The 24,097-nt window shown below is 32.4% G+C and overlaps 1 protein-coding gene across 16 annotated transcripts; it reads right to left on the bottom strand.

Annotated features, from left to right (window-relative positions):
* Positions 1-1,090: 1,090 nt before the first annotated feature.
* On the bottom strand, positions 1,091-21,257 carry LOC139894453 (zinc finger CCCH domain-containing protein 8-like). Of its 16 annotated transcripts, none has more exons than XM_071877753.1 (17): positions 20,869-21,257; positions 20,637-20,708; positions 19,952-20,068; positions 19,610-19,825; positions 19,157-19,279; positions 18,636-18,759; positions 11,546-11,635; positions 11,119-11,233; positions 10,953-11,038; positions 10,845-10,888; positions 10,679-10,767; positions 9,744-10,449; positions 8,368-8,459; positions 8,157-8,254; positions 4,445-4,659; positions 4,208-4,284; positions 1,091-1,151 (listed from the first exon to the last, which is right to left on the bottom strand). In XM_071877753.1, the coding sequence occupies exons 1-7, from the start codon at positions 21,157-21,159 to the stop codon at positions 11,619-11,621; spliced, it is 960 nt and encodes a 319-aa protein (XP_071733854.1). In that variant the 5' UTR covers positions 21,160-21,257; the 3' UTR covers positions 1,091-1,151; positions 4,208-4,284; positions 4,445-4,659; positions 8,157-8,254; positions 8,368-8,459; positions 9,744-10,449; positions 10,679-10,767; positions 10,845-10,888; positions 10,953-11,038; positions 11,119-11,233; positions 11,546-11,618. The 16 variants fall into 16 exon arrangements, with proteins under 16 accessions (XP_071733854.1, XP_071733853.1, XP_071733865.1 ...); XM_071877752.1 differs by having other exon boundaries at positions 4,208-4,281; XM_071877764.1 differs by lacking the exon at positions 1,091-1,151 and adding an exon at positions 8,790-8,845 and having other exon boundaries at positions 3,823-4,281; positions 9,744-9,858; positions 10,710-10,767.
* Between the last annotated feature and the right edge of the window lie 2,840 nt (positions 21,258-24,097).

Raw genomic sequence — 24,097 nt, 5'->3', positions numbered from 1 at the left:
CCTGTACCTACGTTGGTGACTGATATAAAACATGTTAAACATAAATACACTAAGAGTTAATTATACTATTGGTCCATGTGGTTTTCCTTAAATTATACCGGTCGTTCGATCTTTTTAAAATTGTGCCATTAGTCCCTATGATTTTAAAATTATTCGGCGGTGGTCCAATTCCTAACTCCAGTTAACTTCTTTCGTTAAATGATGACATGTGTTGAGACACATGATGGGCAAATAGGTCACTTAACGAACCACTAGCTAGAATATATATAAACCACCAATCGTTGCCTAATCGATTCAGAATATAGGGTTCGGTTTATCTTCACTGCAATATCAAATTTAGGGTTCCTAAAGTTTAGAGTTTTTTTCAAATCAACCATCTTTTAGCCATTTAAATCAAAATGGCTAATTAAATCGATTAGTTTGTGGATTTCTTTGTTTGTAATACTGTTGTTTATTGTAATTTAAGTATCCTATAAATAATTTTTTTCTTTTTTTTTATTTAGTAAAAAAAAAAAATTTTATTCATTTTTTATTTTTTTTAAAAAAAAAAAAAAAAAAAAATTTTTATTTAACTATGTTAGAATCAAGTACTGCAGCAATTTATGTTATATATTGGAATGTAACAGTTTACGATATACATGAAAGTTATTTTGGCTTGCGGCAATTTATGTTATATATTGGAATTCAACAGTATTGCGACACAACAACAACAACAAAACTCAGTTCCACATATGTGGGGTATGGGGAGGTAAAATGTCTACAATCATTCCGCTATCCTAGAATAGAGAGAAGTCATTTCTCCACTCTAGTGAAACACCCAAAGAGTAGAGAAAGTCCTCTCTCTCAATGTTCTATAAAATAAAGAGATTGCTTCCGAATGAACCTCCGACCAATAAGTAGGTTGAAATAAAAAAGAAAAAAAAAAAGTATGAGATGCCATGAAAATGTAGAATCAAATTTTCATGGGTTTTTAACCTTCCTGAAGTTCAATTTAGGCTCTAAGTGGCAGTTAAGTCGTTAATAAATCGACGCTTGCCATTGACTCGATTAATAGTCACTCAACAGTAATGCTAGATTTGTTATTAATTTGGAGTAGCTGGTAAGTAGCTCCACATGCGTTTCCGCTAAGAAGGAGGTTTGGATCTTTAAACCTTAAAGGAGTCATTTGCACCCGTATAGTAGTGATGCATTTCAAAAAATAATTAACACCATAATTGCATATATTTATAGAATATTTAACCTTTTCTTTTAATGAAATAGAAAGGAAAAAAAAAAAAAAAAAATGGGTTAGGTCTTTAATCCACCTTTTAAATAGTAGTATAACACAATCTAATAGTTCATTAATCAATGTCATAGGGAGTAATACTGTAAGAATCTTCTTTATAGTTTTTGACCACCCTTGTTATGCAACGACTTATTCTGCAACATGTTAAGAAGTGACCCTTTACTTATTGTCTTAGCAGACCTTTCTTATATTAAGTCTCTTTCAAGTGATTAGTAGACTTTTTTTTATTCCAGTCTGTACGTGTGTACGTCATAGGGATCTTTCTAGTCTTCTAGTCCTTCCTTGCACATTGTTAAGAATCATGTCGTAGATAAAATAAATTGAGTTCATGTTACTTGATATACTTGGGAAGGTTGAGCATGCATAACGTACATTGCAAGCGACCAAGTATTTTCTGTAATATATGTGCAGTTGGTACCTCGTAAAAATAGTTATTCAATTTTCTGACACCTATGATTAAAGTCAATGAAAACTTTAAATACTAGAATGTGTGGTCACATCAAAGATATGTTTGAGAACTTATTATTATTTTTTTCCAAAAACTAAAAATTTTATAGAAGGGTCTTTCATAAATAATGAAAGGACCATTCGAAAAACAATTACAAATCCGGCCCGAGAAAGCCTCAAACTAAAGAGATACAACCAGCACATCACAACAAAACCTAACAGCCTAAACCCAAACCAAAAACAACCTTGGACATCAAACAACCTAACCACAAACTCTTGATAAGCAAAGAAACAAAACAAACAAACAAAGCCCTAACCCAACAAAACAACGCCTACAAACCAAGCAAACAAATGAACTCGAATATAAAGAAAAGTAGATGATTGGTAGTAGGTACTGAGAAGAAGCAAGTTGGAGAAGTTGTGATGCGGTGTTAAAATTCGTTTAGGCTACGGTTGAAATTAGTGTTCATGTTGTACCTCTTGTTCTCTCGTTGGTTTATGTTTTTTTACCTTTTTTCGTGATCGTTTTAGTTTGGTTGTTTAGTCTTTAGTTTTGAGCTCGAGTTTATTATTAGCGTTTAGTTGAGCTCGATTGGTTTTGCTTTCTTAGATTGTACTTTGGGGCTACATCTTTATATAGTTTCCATTTTGGTTTATAAAGTATTTAGATTTTTTTCAAAAAGAAGAAAATGAGTGCTACTATGAAGAAAAAAAGGAACTCTTTGCAAGACAAATTTGAGGCAAACTTAACACTTTGATAGTTCAATATTTCATTTTAATTGTCCCAAATTAATAGTCAACTTCTATAAATAGATAATAACTAGTTTTCGAACCCTCGCTTCGCGGCGAGAGTTCAATTTTCAATGTATTTTATTGCGTTTAGTTTGTAAAATTATTCCGTGACTAACAATGATGTCGTTGAAGCGCAAACTCGAGTCGAACTAAAAGGTATAGCTCATGAAAGATTTAAATGTTATGTTAAATTAACAATATATGTGCATCTCCGCGTTTCGCTATGTAGTTGTCGACTTTTAAAAATGTAACGCAAAATCAACGTGTATGAAAAGTACTCCAAATATTTAACGTTTTTTAAAAAGCGTCCGTTTTGCGTATAGTTAGTGACACTGTGTTCCTAAAATTTTTTCGAGTTTAACGATGGTGTTGGAAAAATTTAACTCGTTACGAGCGAGAAGATATGACCCGTTGAAGATTTGGGGGGAGTTTGTTTAAGATTTTTTTATGGAAATTGTTATTTGACACTTTACCCCTCTGTTTGGGGGCGATTTGAATTTTCGGAGAAACTCTGGGGTTAAATAAATATAATAATCCACACAAAAAAAAGTGTAAAATCGGAGTTACCCCTAGTCAGTATTCATTTCACCTATATCTTTTAGATATAGGTATATAATTATATGGTCAAGTTACTTTATGTCCTTAACATTTACATATAAGACAAAGAGATAAGTAAAAACTAATGAGTAAAATTGTAAAGTAAAGAAAAAATACAGTATAATTATGAAATTTCTAAACCGTATATTTTTTTCTGTGACTATTAATATGAGACGGAAGGAGTATAGTTTTGCAAAGCTTACAAAAAAATAATCTGGATATGACATAATATAAAAAATATAACATAATGTCATTGAAACATACATGGCTGTAAATAAAAAAATAAAAAAAATATCCATGTTGTCAATTTTTACCTTAATTGCAACCATTTTCAAATCACTTTTAGGCATCAAATTGAAATTAAAGTTCTTTATGTGCAAAAAAAGAAGTGATATTCCCTTTATTGAAAAATTTTGATTCTTATGTTACATTTTTGGGCAATTTGCACTAAAAAAAAATATAGACATAATCATGTAACCTTATTCAAATATAACATAGACAAACATAACATAAACTTTTAACATTATTGTTTAGAATTATAAACATAATCATTCAATTGTTCAATACCCCAAAATTCTAATTTATATTCAAATAAAAAAGTTGACCAACTATGACTTTGACCAATTTTGACTAACTACATCTATATTGACCAACTAAATATGATTTTGACCCATTGACGGCATAAATCGATTAATTAGATAGATCTTGGGAAATACTTCTAAAAGGGATTATTCGCGATTTTTACAACAACGTATATGAATCAACCAAAGGGTTTTAAATGATGGGAAAATAGATGAAGTTTGTTTGTTGAAAAGGTCAATCAATATGTTGTATATGCTAGAAAAGGGTATAGAAAAGGGTTTTTGGTAGTTGTGTGTATTCAGGGAGTATAAAACTGCTCATTATATCTACTAATTGTTTTACTGTTTTATGTAGATGATATATTCGTAGCATGTAAAGAGAAGACAGAAACTGAAAGTACGAAGGCACTGTGTTTGATATGAAAAATTAAGAAAAACTAAAAAAAATTACTAGGTATTGAAATTGAGCTTGATAGAGTTCATGGACCAAATGTTATAAAAATACCTCTTTAGTAGCAGTCTATAATCCATATTTTACCAGTTCCTCCAAGTGAAGTACTCCAATTACTTTACTGAGTTCTGCTATAGAATGAAAATAGTAAAATTAACATAACTCAGAAATAAGAGAAGTTAATTTCATATAAATAACTACAACTGAATTGATCTCCTAAGAATCAGACCATAACTTAAAAAGAAAATAACGACAGACAGAATACAGAAGTATAGAGTGTATGTTAAGTACCGAATAGCATTCGTTTGTTCACACCATGCATATACATCATGCATTTTATTGCTTACTGCCAAGTTGGTTACAAAAGTTATAAGGCTTCATCACATGAAATTTGAACTTGATGACAATAACCTGGTTGACGCCTACAGGATGTCACACAACGATATGTATGCCCGAAAAAATAGTAAATAAACATGCTCCGGGCTTCGTCACTATGACAAAAATTGCTGTCAAAATAGAAAATAAGTGTTAGGAGTTATAATATCGAGTAATATAAGTTTTTTATATACAAAATTATAATAAAAATATTAATTCAAATTAATAATAATACAAAGTGGAAATTAACTATCAAAATGACAGATTTATAATAAACTAAACTGATACAAAATGGAATATTGGACTATTAATATGTGACAGAGGTAGTATATTGTAACACATGGATTTCAGATATTTTGGCATGACCTACTTGTTATGACATTCTTTTACCACAATATATCCCCTGTTAATAATATAGTTTAAAGCAACAGAAAGCTAACTTATCTGAAATTGCATACAAGATTTAAACACATTAAAGCAAACGGCTCTATAATAACCGAGTCAACAGCAAGCGTCGATTTATTGACGACTTGACTGACTCTTAGAGCCTTAAATTATTTCACACAAGATTTAAAACCCATGAAAATTTAATTTTACCATTTTCATGGCGTCTCAATTTTATTTTATTTTTTTTAAAAAAAATTTCCTTCTTATTGGCCGGAGGTCCACTCGGAAGAAATCTCTCTATCCGTCGAATAGAGAGAGGGATGACTTTCTATACTTTTGAGAGTGTTTTCACTCTGGGTGGAGATATGACTTGTCTTTATTCTCGGATAGGGGAAGGATTGTCTACATCTCACCTCCCCATACACCATTTATGTGGTATTGGGTTTTGTTGTTGTTGTTGTTGAGTAGGGTAAAGCACAGGGCCAAATAGAATTGAAATAAAATACTATTTTGGTGTTTTACACATTTTAATAGCCCAACTAACTCATCGTGTGATTAAAGAATGTCGGTGATCCATCTCTTTCACATACCATATTAAGCTATAGAATAAACCAATCGAGTCCTATATTACCTGCGTATTTAGATCCAACTATGATTTTAACTTTGTGATTACTTAAACACATTTCAAAAGTCACTCAACACATTCTCAAATTAAAAAAACAGCCCAACATGTGCATACTGTATAAGGTGCACATTTACCTTTAAAACATGCTGCATTTACAGCACCGAATTTCACCATAAACTGTTATGGACCAACTTTATAACCATGTTTAAGTATTGGGACTATTTTCAATATCCACTACAAGAAAAATGTTCATTTGTGATGATCTTTTAGTGACGACTCAATATTTGGTCACTAATAATGCTATTTAGTTACCATTAAAAAAGTAGTCACTAAATTTTGGTCACTAAACTATATTAGTGACCAAACAAATGGTCACTATAGTGACCAATTTTGGTATTTTGATCTCTAAAAATATTTTGTGACGGATCTATAGTGACGGGAAGTGACCAATCTATTTTGGTCACTAACTTGATTTAGTGACCATTTTAGTGTTATTAGTGACCAATAGTCTTCGTCACTAAAGCTCATTTTTCTTGTAGTGATCATAAGTTTCCAATATACAAAAAGGGCATTCCTTTGTTTCCCGACCGTATTCCCTCATATCCATGTTTGATTACCGATGCAATTTTAAATCCATGACTTTGGTTCACTAAGTTTTATTTTTCATTGCTTTCAATTATACCTGGCAAACGGGTCAGGTTAGGTTGGGTTGGGTTGGTTTGAGTAATGGGTCAAAATGGTTTTGGGTTGAATGGGTCATGGGTCAAACGGGTAAAAATTTTGAACGGGTCCAAACAGGTCAGGTTGGGTCGGTTTGGGTAAATATGTCGAAACGGGTAACGGATCAAATGGGTCAAATAGGTCCAAATAGGTCATATACTTTTACACTTGATTTTTTACACTTATTATATTGTTTTAGTTATTATTAAAATTTATTATATATATAAGAATATATAAATGTACATTATAATTGATATAACCATTAATGCTTCCATAAATTATTGACGGATGAATCTTGCTATACTTGACCCATTTGACCCACATTGAACTTAGGAATTAATACCCGTTTGACCGTTCTTTTATATTTTGTATAAGACTCAATAAGTTGAAGAAAACTCATTGGACCTCTATTTAGGTCCTGGTTTTACATTGTCAGGCCTATTTTTTTCAAGACCCAATTCACCCGAAAGTTTGACCCATTTGACACAAATTTGAGAGAATGGGTATAAATTGCTAGCTATACTTTCAATTATAGAAATTATGCTACCAAAAGTTAAGAAACGTCAAGGACCTGCATCAAAGTACCACTCTACCAAATTTCTAATTTTAGGAACTCAAATTTTTTTCAGTTCAGGATATAAGGATATCTATTATGTTAACGCCAAACACTTTTGTAACACTTGTTTACTAAACTAGTCCGGATCTGGCCCGCGCGATGCGGCGGGGGCTTTCGGCTTGTGTATTCGTATTTAACGTAGCGTTGTGTATTTACAGAGGGGAAAACAGTCCATGTCTTAAGCGCCGTTTTAGAAGTCGTTGTCTTAAGCGTTTTTAAAAAGTTTCCGTTTCGAACGTAGTTAGTTTCGTTTTGTTCAAAAAAAAAATTCGAGTGTAACGGTGCTATCGGAAAATTTTAACTTGCGGCGAACAGAAAGATACGGGTTGTCGTTGTGTTAAGCGTTTTTTAAAAAGTGTCTGTTTCGCGTATAGTTAGTCCCGTTGTGTTCATGAGACTTTTTCGAGTTGAACGGTAGTCTCGGAAAAATTTAACTCGCACCTAGCAAGAAGATAGGGTCCGTTATAAATTCGGGGAGAATTAGTTTCTTTTATTTTAATAAAATTATATGTTTACACTTTCTACCCCTTAAAAAGTGTAAACTTGAGGGGTGGTTGTGTAAATTGAGCCGAAGTTGAGGGACCTATTGTAGTGTGAACGCAATCGCAAAACTACAACCGGAAATAACTAAAACTACACATTTGGCCATGTGTTTTAGTATGTAAGGGTTAATTTTTCTAGTTACTACTATCAAAGAGAAATTTTTTTTTACCTTTTGAAGCATCATGACAAGAAAACCCGCTTTAAATAATAATGATGATACACCAATTTTCTAGTTGATGAAACAACAACAACAATACCCAATCCCACAAATGTAGGGTATGGGGGAGGTAGAGTGTAGACAATCATTCCTCGTACCCTAGATTAGAAGGAAGTCACTACTCCACTCTCAGGTATATAACCCGCGACTAGATCAGGTCTTCCCTCCCTCTACTCTAGAAGCAAACTCTAGAAGCAAAAGAGATTGCTTCCTAAGGACCTCCGGCCAGAAATGCTCGTAAAAACAAAATTTCTAGTTGATGAAAGTAAATAAAAAAATAAATAGTAGAAAGAAGAAAATTGAAAAAAAAAACCCATCCTCTGGTAAAAAGAGCTAAAGAACTAAAATACCTTGAACCGAAAAAAAAAAAAAAAAAGACTTTTGGAACACCCTTAATGAAAAAGTTGAGAAACTTTTGGTATCATCTTCCCTACTTTTAATTGTTAGCAATTTGGTATGTATATTCAAATAAGGTCACAGTTTAATGGATTAAGTGACAAACAGTAACATGTGAACTTACCATGTAAATTTACTGGCCCCGTTTATATACTTTGTATCCAATATGAAAATGCAATTATTAGCAAAAAGGATCTACTGTATCTCCTGCAGCAACCAACTCTGTCAAACAACAGTATTAATAAAAAAAACTAGTACAACACTCATACTCAATTCCATAATTTGTGGCCTTATATTCTAAAGAGGGAAAATTAGCATATGGATCAGAGCCTTACAAAAATTACGCCATGTCATCAGCTTCTTGCTTCATCATGTCAGCATCCTTTCTAATTTCACTGATCAAGTCCTTGTAGACAGGATACTTCCTCTGTTCAGAAATTAAGGTGCATATGCAAAAAATATAAGCCCTTTACTAACTAAGTAATAGTTTTCGTACACATACACAGATTACAAAATATGATAAACTTAAATATAATGATAATTCTATGACTTAGAAATTTGATTGTTCTTTCCAGAATACACTAAAGAAAGGAACATAGAAAGTATTGCTTTCACTTACTATACTCAGTGTATGGATGCCAAATAACGGTAAAAATAAATAAGCATATACAACAAAAAAAAGGTATATAAGCAGCCAAATATTAGTGCATAAAAACAGCAGAAATTATGGTAGTTATAAAAGACAATATTATGAAACCTTTTCAGGATGATGAAGGTCAATGAAATGCATCAGCACCATTAACATTTTCGTCGCTGCAACATTTTCAGACATCGGGTTGAATATGTCTTAATTACCCATAGTTTTAGCAAAGAGCAATGCTAACCATATATGAGAAAGTAATACATTCATAAGTAGCTGAAAGTTATTTTTTCATGTTATTGTTGTGAACTACTAACAGAGTCATTCAACACGCATAGTAACTATCCATCTTCTCAAAACAGATCACTATTAATCTAACAAATGTGTATTTTCATTCCTTAGGTTCATTATAAAATTAACCCACCCAGGTTGCCACAATAATCTAATAATATAAAAACAATTGCAAGACATAAAGTCACACAATAAACACCAAATATTCAAAATACATAATAAAGGGTAAAACACAGGACATGATAGACTAGAAAAAAAAAAGAATACTACTTTAGTGTTTACCCATATTTAATAACCCTACTAACTCACCTTGTGCTTATCTCTTTCATTTGCCCAAATCGAGTTTTATACTAATATTAGTGTTGTAACAATCAGATATAATCGCATATTAATCGGCGATTAATCGCTTTTTTGGAGGTCCTACCCGATTATTCAAATATCAGTCCAAAAATCGGCCATCCCTCGGTTAACCCTCTATTAACGGGGATTAATCGGTCAACATCTGCGTAATCAGTCATAGTACCGATACGGATTAACCGGTCAAAGTCAAACATAATCAAGATCCAACTAATCCCCAATTTGCCGATTACTCCCTCCAAAATCCCAAACGATTAATCCCCGCTTAGCGATTTTTGCAACCTTGACTAACACCTGAGTATTTAGGTTCTACCTACGATTTTACCTTTGTAGTTACTTTAACCCATTCAAAAAGTCACTCAAAACATTCCCAACTAAAGACTGATTACATAAATAGAAGTTGTATAAAATATGGAAGCTCACCCGGTGAAAACAGCGCAGATCGCATGAATAGAGTACACTATACGATATTTCCCTTTGTCTTCGACTTCAGTTGACTTTGGTTTTGGTTTATACTAAGCATAGGCGGAGCTGTTATCTGCAAAACCTACTGCACTTATCGAAATTTTTTTACCCAATACTGTTATGGACCAAGTTTAAAATAATGGGCTAGTACTGGGACTATTTTCACTATCTTAAATTTCCAAAATACAAAAAGGGAGTTCCTTTGTTGACCGATCGCATTCCCTCAAATCCATCTTTGATTACTGATTGACTTTGTTGCACTAAGTTTTAGTACTTCATTGCTTCCAATTACAAAAAAAAAAAAAAAAAAAAAATGCTAATAAAAGTTAAGAAACATCAAGGACCTGCATCAAAGTCTTTTAAGTAACATATACCACTCTGCCAAATTTTTCAGTTAGGAACTCTCTTTTTTTCTGTTCAGGATATGAGGATATCTGTTATGTTAACACCAAATGTTTTTTTAACAGTTGTGGGACCACATTTTTGAATTCCACCCAAGGGTGCCTTCCGCACATCGCATTGCGGGGGCAGTGGGGGAGGGGGTTTTACGGCCCATGCCCTCGGATTGGGCCGGGTTTCCTCCTGGGCAGCAGCTGGGGGGCGGGTTATGCAACTGTGGGAGATGAACGCGTGGGTGGTTAAGTCCCCCGGTGATCCCGTGCTGCTGTTAAAAAAAAACCATCAAAAGAGAAATTTTTTACCTTTTGAAGCATCGTGACAACAGAAAACCCGCTTTAAATAATAATAATAACACCATTTTTCTAGTTGATAACAGTAAATAAAAAAGTAAATAGTTAAAAAAAAAAAAAAAAAAAAAAAAAAAAACCTTCCTATGGTAAAAAGAACTAAGATACTTTAAATTAGAAAGAAAAAAAAAAAAAAAAAAAACATACCCTTCATGAAGAAGAAGAAATTTTGGAATACCCTTCCAAACAAGAGTCACCTTCTGTATTCCTTTTTTTTTCTTCTTTAAAAATTGCATCTGAAAAGAGTGACAAGTATATTTAACCAATCCCATACTAGGCTCATACCAAATCATAAGTCAAGTGTAGAACTCACTCTCAAAAGCTTGCTTGAAGGAGGAGGGAACACCTATATGCAAACTATGAATAAAAGTAAGGTCACAGTTTAATGGATTAAGTAATGAGCAGTAACGTGTGAACTTACAATGTAAATTAACTGGCCTCGTTTATATATCTTGTATTCAATAAGAAACTGTGATTATTACTAAAAGGATCCCTTGTTATCCATTCCTGCAGCAACCAACTCTGTCAAACAACAGTATTAATGAGAAAGAAAAAATAGTACCATGCTCAAATCCATAATTTTTTACCTTAAATTATAAAGATGGAAAATTTAGATACGGATCAGAGTCATATAAAAATTTCGGTATCCTAGCAGAAGCCATGGTCGTCGTAGCAAGATACTTACTCTGTTCAGAAATTAAGCTGCATATGCAAAAGATATAAGCCCTTTAATAACTAAAACTTTTTGAAAATTACACAAATTCCAAAATTTGATAAGGTTGCTAAAATTTTATAACCTAGAAATTCGATTGTTCTTTCAAGAACACACTAAAGAAAGGAACGTGGAAAGTATTTACTTAACTTCCTATACTCAACAATGCATATGGAGGTCAAATAATGGTGAAGAATAATAATAACCATATATGCAACAAAAAATTTATATACAAGAAACATATGATTAGTGCATAAAGACAGCATAATTTATAGTAGTTATGAGGGACAATATTATGAAACCTTTTCAGGATGATGAAGGTCAATGAACTGCATCAGCACCATGAACTTTTACGTAAGGCAGCATTTTCAGAATTCAGGGTGAATGTGTCTCTATTACCATATATGAAAATTTATATATGTTAGTAGTCTCAAATAAAAAGGAAGTAGATATAAAGGGAAATTTAACCTTAATAAAGAATAAAATATTAGGATGTAATACGAAAGAAATTAATTTCCTTCCGAAAATGATGCAACAGTTTTCCAAAAAATGTTGTCCCTGAAACGCAACATCTGCGACTAAACTAGAGATGTTTCCAAAGAGATGAGATATTTACAATTACACGTGTGAGTCTCGCTTGGCAAGTGTTGTCCCTTAGCGGTAGTAATGAGGCGGACAAGACGGATCGAACATTTAAGAACATGGGATCCACGACTCAAATTAGATCGAGATGAAATTTAAAAGACAATTTTTATAACTGCAAGGGCTTAGTTATATTTTGGGTTAACCTTTTTAGTTAGTGTTGGTATTAACAGCAATTAGTTTTAATTTATGATTTTATACAACATTTAACCTCTTCCCTTTCCCCCTGTAATTTTTAGGAGCATTAATAGGGAATGTGCCACATCACCATCCCTTCACCGTCTATTGCACGACCCCTTCCAAGCGTTACCGCCGAAACAAGCGGCCTTCACCGTTTTGCGTGAGGACCATTGATGGTCATGTTGTCGTACTGACAAGGGAGCGGACACGGGTGTTTTGTAATTTACAATGATGGGGCCTAAATCTACTACTCCTTTCTTAACCTAAGGTTAGCAAGGGTAAGTAATACATAGGGTCATTCTTAAGAGCAATTGTAGTGGGACAATCGGTAAACAGATTCTATCCTAGTAGAGGGGGTAACAAGGAGAAGTTCGGGCCAGCCGAGGGGTTTTCAGGTAAATGGGCCAACCGAATACAATTTAAAGGTAATTAAAATTATAACGTTTAACTTTAAAGTCGACGGGTTTTCGGGTTGGCTAACCTAAGGTTAGCAAGGGTAAGTAATACATAGGGTCATTCTTAAGAGCAATTGTAGTGGGACAATCGGTAAACAGATTCTATCCTAGTAGAGGGGGTAACAAGGAGAAGTTCGGGCCAGCCGAGGGGTTTTCAGGTAAATGGGCCAACCGAATACAATTTAAAGGTAATTAAAATTATAACGTTTAACTTTAAAGTCGACGGGTTTTCGGGTAAATGAGCCAACCGAATACAGTTTAAAGGTAATTAGAAGTTATACTCCCTCCGTCCCATATTAATCATCCCTAGACAAAAAACACACACAACACACTTGAAGTAATCTCATCACTACATCATTACACTACATTATACTTTTTCTTTACCATAGTTTTAACCCTTACTTTTAAAATATATTTTTGTCTTACATGCAAAAGTTAAGGGTATAAGTGAACTTTACCATATTTTAATCTATTTATGGAAGTGGATTATTAATTTGGGATAACCCCAAATGGAATAGTGGAATATCAATATGGGAAGAAGGGAGTAATGTTTAACTTAAACTTTAATTCAATAATCCAAAGTTTTTAGTGACGTTTTGCTAGTAAATTTGGTTGGATGTAGTAGGTAGTATGAATGTTTTTGGAATCTTATGAACACATTAATACTTACTAATTATTAATTCTAAACTTAGAGATTCGAATGTGTTTGGCAAACAAGCTTGGAGCTTTTTGGAGCTTTTCCTGTAAGCTCCAAGCAAAAGCCTTGTATGGTGATAGATGATTTTTTTTTATCTTATGGATAAAATAAACTCAAAGTTACTTAATGTAGCTTTTAAAAATAGGCTCGGAGATTATGAAAGTTGAATTACATTATTACCCCTTAACCTTCAATCTCATTCACTTTTTATCCTTATATTCATTTTAACTCTTTAAGCTTGAGTTACTTTATCATACCAAAACGCTATTACAACATAAGCTCAAGCTCCTACCAAGCTCCGACTAGTTTCTCCTGAACACACCCATTGACCCATTTTACTCACAACGATCCGTTAACACAAATCAACCAGAAAACCAAAGTTGCAGATGTTGTTACTCGAGGGGTAATCGGTCGGGACGAAAGTAACTGTCGAGTAGCCACCTAGTTACATCTCATCGAACCATAGGTTGAGCCCAGTAATAGCCGAATAATCCCGAGTTCTGCAACACTTGAGAAAACCTATTGATTTGATTAGACAAAAGGGTTACTTGGGTCATATTTGGGTTAACATTTTCATGTTAACTAATTCTGACCCCCTCAACCCGACCAACTCAAATTGTCACCCATGAAAAAAAATTTGAATCAACTCCGATAACAATGAAAAAACCTTGTTGATTGGTTTGTTTCACTTTCTATCATCATGTAGCCACTCAATGCTAATAAACTTCCATTCTCATTTCCGTCATCACCGAATTTGACTAAAAGTCAAAGCAACCACATGCTACAAATATGTCCCCTTAAACTCGCCATCCCCCCTTTTCATGGTTGAAACCCCTAGGTTGAGTTTTTACATGAGTCAATATTTCCCCTTTAACAACATCGCACCACCGCAACGTTTCTCCATGATTGTTTTTCACTTAAAAACTGACGCTATAAATTGGCAACTCAACTACTCACTACGAAGGAAGCCTTCACACCAGCACACGTTTTAGCCTATCCACCTATGAGAATCACCAAGCGACACTATAAGCTTCGTGAAATATCCACCATTTCCACATACTAAATCGAATTTGAGCATTAGTAACTAGGTAAATTGGTCTACCTCAACACAAGTTAATAAATTATAAACATAAATAGTTCACCACTCCAACCACACACCATCACCAAGATATTGCTCTTGCAATACTTATGGAAGACAAGCTCAAATGCCAATAACAAAGCCTTTTCGCCAACAACCACAACTTATCCTCCGTTGTTTCAACCCAACTTTTGTTACTAAGGATAAAACCTTATTGTTCACTCGATTGTTCCCCTCCTCACCGATGTAAACATTTCCTATCAAGCGATTAAGAAGAAGAGATGCAAAAAGATGCATTCAAGGTCTTCATTCCAACTTCCACAAAAAGTACCACTATTTGTAACCCGCCTAAATATCTTATTATCGAATCCTAAGATAAACCACCCTTGAAGTTTCAAGATGATGTGGGGCTTGCATCCAACTCCCATTTTTAAGCGGGGAGTATTGACCATAAATACTGCCATTATGTGATAAATCAATTAAGTTAAAGATTTTCAATCTTCGATATATTAATTCTATTAAACTTCCACGATTTCAACTTTTTAATGAGTTCAGTTAGTTAGTTAACGGTTGAGCCTAACAATAATAGTTAGTGGATGTAAGGAATTGAAATTGGCTTAGTGTAATCCTGCGAGTATTGTATCAAAAAACCCTTCTCTTACTATATTTTTTGTGATTGTCCTTCTTGACCATTTGCCTTTTAATGAGTTCCATTAATGTAATCACTTGATACTTAAGTTACTTATTATGCAAGATTACATTATAACTTACTTATACAACAATGGTAAGTGTTTGGGAACTACTATGATAAGAGCTTCATTGGAATTGTTATAAGAATTATCCAAAAATATTAGTTGTATGACGGTGAGAGATTATATACTACATGATTTGCAAGCACATAACTTTTATAGGTAGGTATCTTATATACAAATCTTTTCATAATTCTCCTTCCATATAATAAGTAGCATTGCTCTAATGAAATAACTTTTAATTATTTCCCTTAGATTTCATTTTTCCTTTATAAATGAGGTAGGATATGAAAATTGGCCATGCCCTAGGATTTTTTGCACTCTACCTATAACCTATAATCGTCGCTTATTCCATTACGTGACTCTTATAAACATTGTGGTGCACTTGATATGCCTTATGTTACATAAAAATCTTATTGTCGTTCTCCTTCTATTTAATAAGTAACATTGGTTGGGGCCTTGAGTTTCTTGCAAGAGGTCTCAGATTGGAATCAGATCTAGGACGAATATTTAGTGATGGACAGCGATGGGTTGGAAATATCTAGGGAGTAATCCTGTTGGGCTGCGTACAACAGAGTATGAGGTCGGATTACTCGCCCTCCTGGGTAGCCCGAATAGGGAAAACATTCTACCTTTTACCTTTGTTGCCTAAACAGATGGTATGAGTTCGAATCTAGCCTCTTATTCCTGATAGGCTGCGTACACTAGAGTATGGGGTCGGATTACTCGTCCTTCCCGGGTAACCCGAACAAGGAAAACCTTACAACTTTTATTGCTCTAGTGACATAACTTTTAATTATTGCCCTACTAAATTTCATTTATGTGTTATATATGAGGTAGGAGATAAAAATTGGTCATGCACTAGGATTAATTCATTCTACCTACGATACTCACTTATTCCATCAAGGATGTATAAGAATACATGATAAAAAGTACGTGACTTTATTAACGTTGATGTGCACTTGTGATGCCTTGCAATGTGGACATGATTGTCCAATTCACTAGATTATTTACTTGATGAAAAGAGAATGAAATACACAGGAAATTTATAAGATATGGAAATTTAGATTATTCTCTTATGTCTCTTCATATCAATCGACTCTTTGTCGACATGGTAACGTATTACACCTAAGTACAATAGTTTTCTCTTGAGAGGGCAAAGCAAGTTCTCGGAGAGTACTCGACGAGAACTCGATCAAACTTGGTCAAACTCAGCCAAAGGTAGGAATTACTCAAAATATCGATTAAAACTCGACCAAAACTCTGGATTACTTGTAAAATCGGTTATAACTCGTGCAAAATCAGTCAAAGTCAAACTTTAACATCCGAGTACTCCCCAAGTTGTCGAGTACTCCCTAAAAAGTCCCGACCGAGTACTCGGCGATTTTTTCAACCTTGGTGAGAGGTGACTCATATATTTAAAAATCGACGTGCTCACGATACTAGCCCTGACCTATCTCGTGAGAGGTAACTCAAGCTCAACAACCATCCATTAAAAAGGTGGTTCGCCAATAATTTTCTATGGTAACAAGATTTCTCTATCCATTTATTGGTTTTGAAACCAAACTACATTGTTAAATGTTATTATATTCTAAATGAGTTTAGCTTTACTAATAAACTATTGTTTGTAATTATCCCATTCTAAATCATCCCAAGATAGCCTAGTTAGGGTCATGATATCCTCATTTGAAGTTCAAATCTCAATAACAGCATACCCTAAAGCATATCTTGCGGTGGCTAAGGAAAAGTGTGAGAGACGATCATATAACCTAGTATGGTTGCATACATCTGAGTGAAAATACACCCTTCCTGGGGTAGCCTAAAAATGCAAAACCTTATCCGCTTGCTCGTTTAACATTCATCTCATATCAAAAATTGGTATATTGAAGTTTACATATCTAGTCAAAGACCCATATGATTGGACAACCAAATGTGAGACTTGTCTACTAGTTCAAGAATTAAAGAGGCGAATTAGCTCAATCGAACTCCTCAAAGAAGTGTAACCCAAATGGGACTTATCGATATAGGTGCTCATACAACCCTAAAAAATAAAAAGCTTTGGTTCCATAAACTTATCATGAACTAATTCATCACGATTATGGATCACAACTCTGTCACGAAAACTGGAGAAAAAAGAGGATCGGGATTCTCTCCTCTAACTTGAAGACTAAGTTACTTTTTATGAATAGATAATAAATATAATAATAAAATAAATAAGTATTGCCGTAAAAAAAAAGTATTATAAGTCGATAAAAAAATATAATAATGAATGGCCCCCTACTTTATCTCCTCACAAGCTGTGTAACATGACCAATCAAGTAAAAAATAAATGGAGAGGATTCAAATCCAAAAAAAAATAAAAAATTGGACTTGAAGCAGGTGCATTCGTGCATGATAAAATATTCTCAGGTTTATTTAATAACTAAAGGCTTCCACCAAGACAACATTTGAAGACTTCGTAATTAACTAGAAGAATGTGATGGCTATTCAATGTATTCTAGTACCTCTTAAAATATTTCTACAGAAACGTAGTTAGCTTTTGATACTTATAGTGTTAAAAGTCTCCTATACATGAACCTAAGAGATACTAGACTAAGGGTATGTTTGGCAAAACTAGCTGGTATCTTTTAGCTAATAGTTGTTAGCTTTTTAGATATATTTTGGTGTTTGGTTGAGTAATTAAATCTATTAAATAAAAAGTAAAATAACAAAAAGCTAAAAGTTAAACGCTATTTCTAGCACCTTTTAACTTTTTCCCTCTGTCTAAGAGCTTTAAGATTCTTTAACCAAACAGAGCTTTTATTAAATATGAGCTTTTTCATAAAAGCTAACAGCTCCAAAAAGCTTCTAAAATCTCCACGCCAAACATACCTTAAGTTATATCATAAACCTTCTTGTATTGAGGAACTTCTTAATTGTAAGGCATCAATAGTGTCCAAGAGCCTTTCTATTTAAATTTCCTAACAAATCTCTTCCAAATGTACTTGTGTTTAAAACTTACACTAAGTACCTATTTAAGAACACAAGACTGGCCTAATACTTGTAACGCCCATAATACCAAGGCCGTACTAGTGGTGCGGCCACTCTAGCATAATTCTAAGGTTCTTGTTCTTGATTCCTGTGGTTTAGTAAATCTCCTAGAGTTAATACATAAAGAATATTCAATTACACAAAGTCCTTTCTGTCTTTCTTCGATATAGTCAGTAAATAGTGTTTAACTTCTAGCAACCAAGGGCACAAAAAAAAAAAAACAAAGAAAAATCACACTGAAAAAAGATCCAATATCTCAAAATCAGTCTTACATCATATAGATCATGCCTTAAATCAGTCTTATCAAACATGAAATTATGAAATTCACTAACCAAGTTCACCATCTTATCATTTATAAAAGCATAAAAAAAAAAAACTTGTGGTTTAGGAAACAAACGTTTTCCAGCATGAAACAAAACCTTACCCAGGTTAAGTCAAACATTATAAGTCAACTGCGGCAAGAGATATGTTCCAGGCAGAGATATATAATTGTAGTAATGGCCCGAAACTTAATCCAATACCGTACATACTGTTTCTACTTGTGAGTATATTGAGTCTTACCAGCAGCGAGAGACTCACTTGTGGATCCGTCTGTTGACGAACACTTCTTCGAGTGGTCGTACAAACAAGCACGGCCAAATTTACATAGACCTAAATTCATATAGTTCCAGCATGCCTTCTTTCCCTATTAGTAGAAATTAGTAAAATTACATTATTACCATCCCTTTTGTAATCAAACAAACATATATGCGATGAAGTATGATCTTCCCAGTGGCGAATGCACATAGGATGGGTGTGGGGTCCTTGGACCCCACTAGTTTGGATTTTTTTTAACCAATTATTACTCAAATTGTATAAGACACCACTAAATTTAAAGATAGGACCCCATATGTTATAAAATGTAATGGTTTTTTGGAAGTAAACAATAACTATATTGAAAAAAAAAAGTACCACTCAAATTGTATATGACCACTTTAAGTTTTGATCCTAAAATATTGAATCTTCCATATTGAAAGTATCGTTACTATAACAAATATGAAGAATAGTGTTTCAAGAATTGTAAGAGGAGTTTGAATACTTACGGGTCTTATTGGCAGGCCAACGCCATTAAGAACACAAGTCTCTTTTTTAGGAGAATCCACAATATAGTCCTCAACATTTTCAACATTAGTTTCTTGCTCGCACTGTGGTTCCTCAAAGTAGTCCTAACACCAGGTTGAAAGAAAGGATATCAGCTTATAATCGTTACCTTGCTTTCAGGGTACCCATAATATAAAAAAAGGATGATTGCTTTTAGTAAATTATCGGGAAATTTTTGAAGTGTATGTGAGTGAACTATTCCGTTAAATATATATAGCCAAAGTAAGATGCAAGTTTCTACTTTAAAGTGCACATATGTAGTCTGCAAGAAATAAGTGCATCTGTTTATCAAGAGGTGTTTACGTGTTAACTGAACATCACGTAATAAATTGTTAGAGTAAAACATAAAACTAGTGTAAAAATAATCTCAACCAAATGGATCTAAATGGACGTACCTGATACCCAGTCACTACACCGTCTTGATGCACGTACACGAAACTGCCAGGTGTCATATCGGGTACTAAAAGGTACAGGTAGTTGGGATCACATGTATAGTTTGGATTATAAAATTCAGATTCTCGAACAACGATTGGTTCACGGTGGTGAAACCGACACGATACACCAAAGCCACACATACCATTACGCAGGTAGTAAGAACATTCTGTTTTACCCTGCTCAAGAAGACATATAGCTTAGTACAAACCATATATATACACCTCTACACATGTTCTAAAGCTTAAAAGGTTTAAATATATTAGTGTACGAATTTATATACAATATATGGAGATATAAATTACCAATCTTTTTGGGAGACCAAAAGCATTGAGTACCATCTGGGGAGAGTTTTCAGCCTCTAATTCACAGTGATTGAATTTACAGGATTCTCCATTTTTGCAATAACCTGTCTGGTAAAACTGCAACATGGACAAGAAGGTAAACAACAGTTACAACTCACTGAATAAACTCTAATAAGGGAAATTGTAAGTTAACACTTCCTGCAAAAAAAAAAAAAAATAATAATAATAATAATAACAAGGTACACTCATGATGATATTTATCACTATGGTACACTCCTTTTGTAACTCTCTCATTTCCAACTTAAAGAGAAGCTACACACATTCCTAATTTTTCAACTAAAAGCATCACAAAACTCTATTTAACCTTTTGTTCAGTGGTAACTTTATTTGTGATATAAGCAGCATCGTCTCATTAATTTATAAGGCCCTGTGTGGGAATTAAAAATGGGCTCTTGTAAATGTAAAAAAAGGCCCTTATAAACGTAAATTTTAATTACTAAACAATTGCGATTATAAACAAAAAGTGCTCAAAACGAACTTAGCAAAGTCTTTGGAAAATTTTTTGGGCCATGTGCGATTGTCTATCTTGCACACCCTCTAAGACGCCTCTGGATATAAGGTACAGATTCACAGATCAATATTAGAATAACGATAGATAATATATAATAAATGTATTTAAATATACCTTGCATGGAATCTGACTCAAACCCTTAGAAGTACTCCCAACACCCTTTCCTTTGTTGTTTCCCCCATCAACCTTACACAATTACATACAAAAACATTTAATTTGATAATAATACCAAAAAAATCCAAAAAAAAAAAAAAAAAAAAAATTATAAATAAATATATTTAACATTAAACACATAAGCACTAACATGAATTATACATAAATAATTGAACAGGAGTGAATGGTATACCACAGTTTTTATAGAAACAGGGTGATTAAACTTGCAGGTGGGCCCAAACTTGCAAGTGCCAGTTCGAACAAAATAGGAACAATCTTCAGCATGAGGTCGAATCGGATGTTGCATGTTACGATCATCAGAAACCGATTTTTCAGAATCTACAGAAGAACTATCAATTTGTTCTGATTCAGTGGTTCCTACATTATCACCTGCATCAACTTCAACTTGTTTTGAACCTATAAAAAGGCGTTTCAAATCATAGAAGAATCTGTTCTTGATTTCTTCAATTCCGCAATTAGCCATAAAATTCCAATGATCGAAACCCTAATTTCTTCGCTTCAACTAGGATAGGATTAGGATACAGAGGAATTGAGGTGATGGTGAAGAATATGAAATTAGGGAATGGGGTTTGGGGTAGTCAAATGTATTTGACTTCATGTAATAAATATATATGGGTAGAGAGAAATAAATAATAAATAAATAATACATTTACATTTGAGTAATAAATACTAAAAATACAAATACAAATACATACAATACAATTTACAATATTATATTAGTATAATTATTAGTATTATTTAATTTATGTCATATATATATATATATATATATATATATATATATATATATATATATATATAAAAGATCAATACCGTTAATAATTTTACTTTACATTCATTAACACATATAAATATAAATAAATAAATTATAATATGTAATATATAATAATGATATTTAATACAGTATCATTTATGAATATAAATTTCATAACTTATATTGATTAAGGTGTATACAAATTATAATAAAATACTCTGTGTTATGAAATAAGGATATGTTTGTTTATCTCTTAATTGAATGGTTCACCGCTGAATGTTGAACAATTCGGCATGCAGCGCGTTTGTTATTGACATATGAATAACATATAATGCTGAATAGTTCAACATTCGGTGATAAACCATTCAGAGTTAGAACTCTCTCTTAAACATTAAGCACATGAATTTTCAGTAATATCCTCCTCAAATTATATCCAGAACACTAACAAACAAATATATTGAATTTTTTTATTCATATAACACGTTAATAAGGTAATTTTACTTAATTCATATTGTTAATTTAAAATAATTATCAAACAACTTATTTTCATTAGAACAAAGTTTATTAAGAGAATTTGATGTGACGACCCGGAAATTTCGGACCAAATTTAAACTTAATCTTTATATGATTCCGACACTATAAGCAAAGTCTGTAATGTTGAGTCTCGAAAATTTTGATACTATGTTCATATATTCAATTACCCTTCGACTATTCCCAACGATTCACGAACAATTATATTTAACTTGATGTGTATATAACATTATATATATATATATATATATATATATATATATATATATATATATATATATATATATATATATATATATATATATATATATATATATATATATACATTAATTGAAAACATTAACAAAGTATTACTTGTATGATACCGTACATTAAACTTATTGGTTTTCATATCTATTTGATATATTGAACTATCCAAGTTGAAAGATAATGTCAAACGATTGAATTAAAAGATATTTATCAAGTCCCTTAAGGATTATGATATTGTTATGGGTCTCTGTTGTGAGGTCCACGTTGATTTGAGAAATCGTTTCTTTTTAACGGTATTCGGAATAAATGGTAAATTAATTTACAAGTAAGAACAAATGTGTCAATTAATGAAGGTTAGACAAAAGTTAGTGGAGAATTGGATTTCATAATATTAAATTGATTTAGTTCCAAACGTGCGGAAATGTTTTTCGATAGAATTTGATTATTAAAATGTTTTTGTTTAAATAACATAATTTGAATATATACAATAGGTTGGAATATTAATTATTAAATATATAAATAACTCGCAACGTGTATTTAAAACGTGTTTATGAATATTGAATATATATATATATATATATATATATATATATATATATATATATATATATATATATATATATATATATATATATGATTTCAAATTAATTAAGTAAACGATAGTAACACTTGTTTGTTGATTCGATTGATAATTAGATATATTACTTAGAACGTTTGAGAAATTAAAATAAACGATGGCGCATAAATGAATTATATCAAATTGAGTTCTAGAACGTAAACGTTATGTGATATAATATTTTCTATTATGTAAACGATTTTAAATTATATATATATTAAACTTTGAAATATAATTAGTTTTTGAAAAACTAAATATTATGTTATTAAATAAATATTTCTAAAATATATAAATTATATTTTAAATGAAAATATATTTATATTTTACAAAGTGATTAAATATAATATTAACTAGATACAAAATGTTTTGATTAATATTATATTATATATAAATAATGAGAAGTTGAATTAAAGAAGCAAATGACCAAAATACTCGAACGTTCAAATTACACTTCGGGTAATATAGTTTATTAATAAATTAAGTCTATATTTTAATAAAGGTACCTGTCGCGAAACGTAAAGTACAAATTTTCTTAGCGTACAAAAATACTTTTGAGAAACCGGAACCGGGACATAAGTTAAGCTTCAACGTACAATTAATCGGAACTAAATTTACAAATTAACGATTCACAAGAATACAATATAATATATAAATAATTATATAAATTAAATATATTATATATAAAATATAATATTAAACCAGCAGCCCACGTTTTTAATCGAATATGAGCTGGAACAAGAAGCCATGCGATCGCATGGCTAATAGCCTTGGTCCCCATGCGATCGCATGGGGGTTAGGTGGCTGCAACTTCTTTAAATTCGATCGATTTCTGTGTTTTCTGATTCATAATTCACTTCTCCCTATCTAAATTACTCCGTATGAAATATTTTTATTATAAATATTATTATTAAAGATTATTATTATTATTATTAATCCTGATATTATTAGTAGTAGTATTAGTATTAGTATACATAAAATACTACGACGAGGTCACGAGCGAGTTATTTCAAACGAATTTTTCGAGCGGGATAGAGCTAAGGAAATTATGGGTTATAGCTATGGAGGTTATGGGTATTGTTCAGGGGTTTAGCTCATGAGGCCAACCTAGCGTTTGTCATGTCCGTCACGTCTACGTACTTTCCTGCAATATCGAATCACAATATTGATACGTGAGCATTCATATCCTATCTTTTATATACTAATAGTGTATCCCTGACTAGTGCTCTAGTATATATGATTATGCATGCTTGT

Source organism: Rutidosis leptorrhynchoides, chromosome 2, assembly GCF_046630445.1.
Source record: "Rutidosis leptorrhynchoides isolate AG116_Rl617_1_P2 chromosome 2, CSIRO_AGI_Rlap_v1, whole genome shotgun sequence".
Taxonomy (NCBI): Eukaryota; Viridiplantae; Streptophyta; class Magnoliopsida; order Asterales; family Asteraceae; genus Rutidosis; species Rutidosis leptorrhynchoides.
Note: the sequence above shows the minus strand (reverse complement) of the source record. Positions and strands in the feature narration are given on the sequence as shown.

Excerpts from the sequence above, each read along its gene's own strand:
- LOC139894453 (XM_071877753.1), bottom strand. The coding sequence starts at position 21,159 with ATGGCTAATTGCGGAATTGAAGAAATCAAGAACAGATTCTTCTATGAT. Across the intron at positions 19,826-19,951 it reads TTGGTCTCCCAAAAAGATTG|GGTAAAACAGAATGTTCTTA; the intron begins GTAATTTATATC and ends CTTCTTGAGCAG. Across the intron at positions 19,280-19,609 it reads GTGTAGTGACTGGGTATCAG|GACTACTTTGAGGAACCACA; the intron begins GTACGTCCATTT and ends ACCTGGTGTTAG.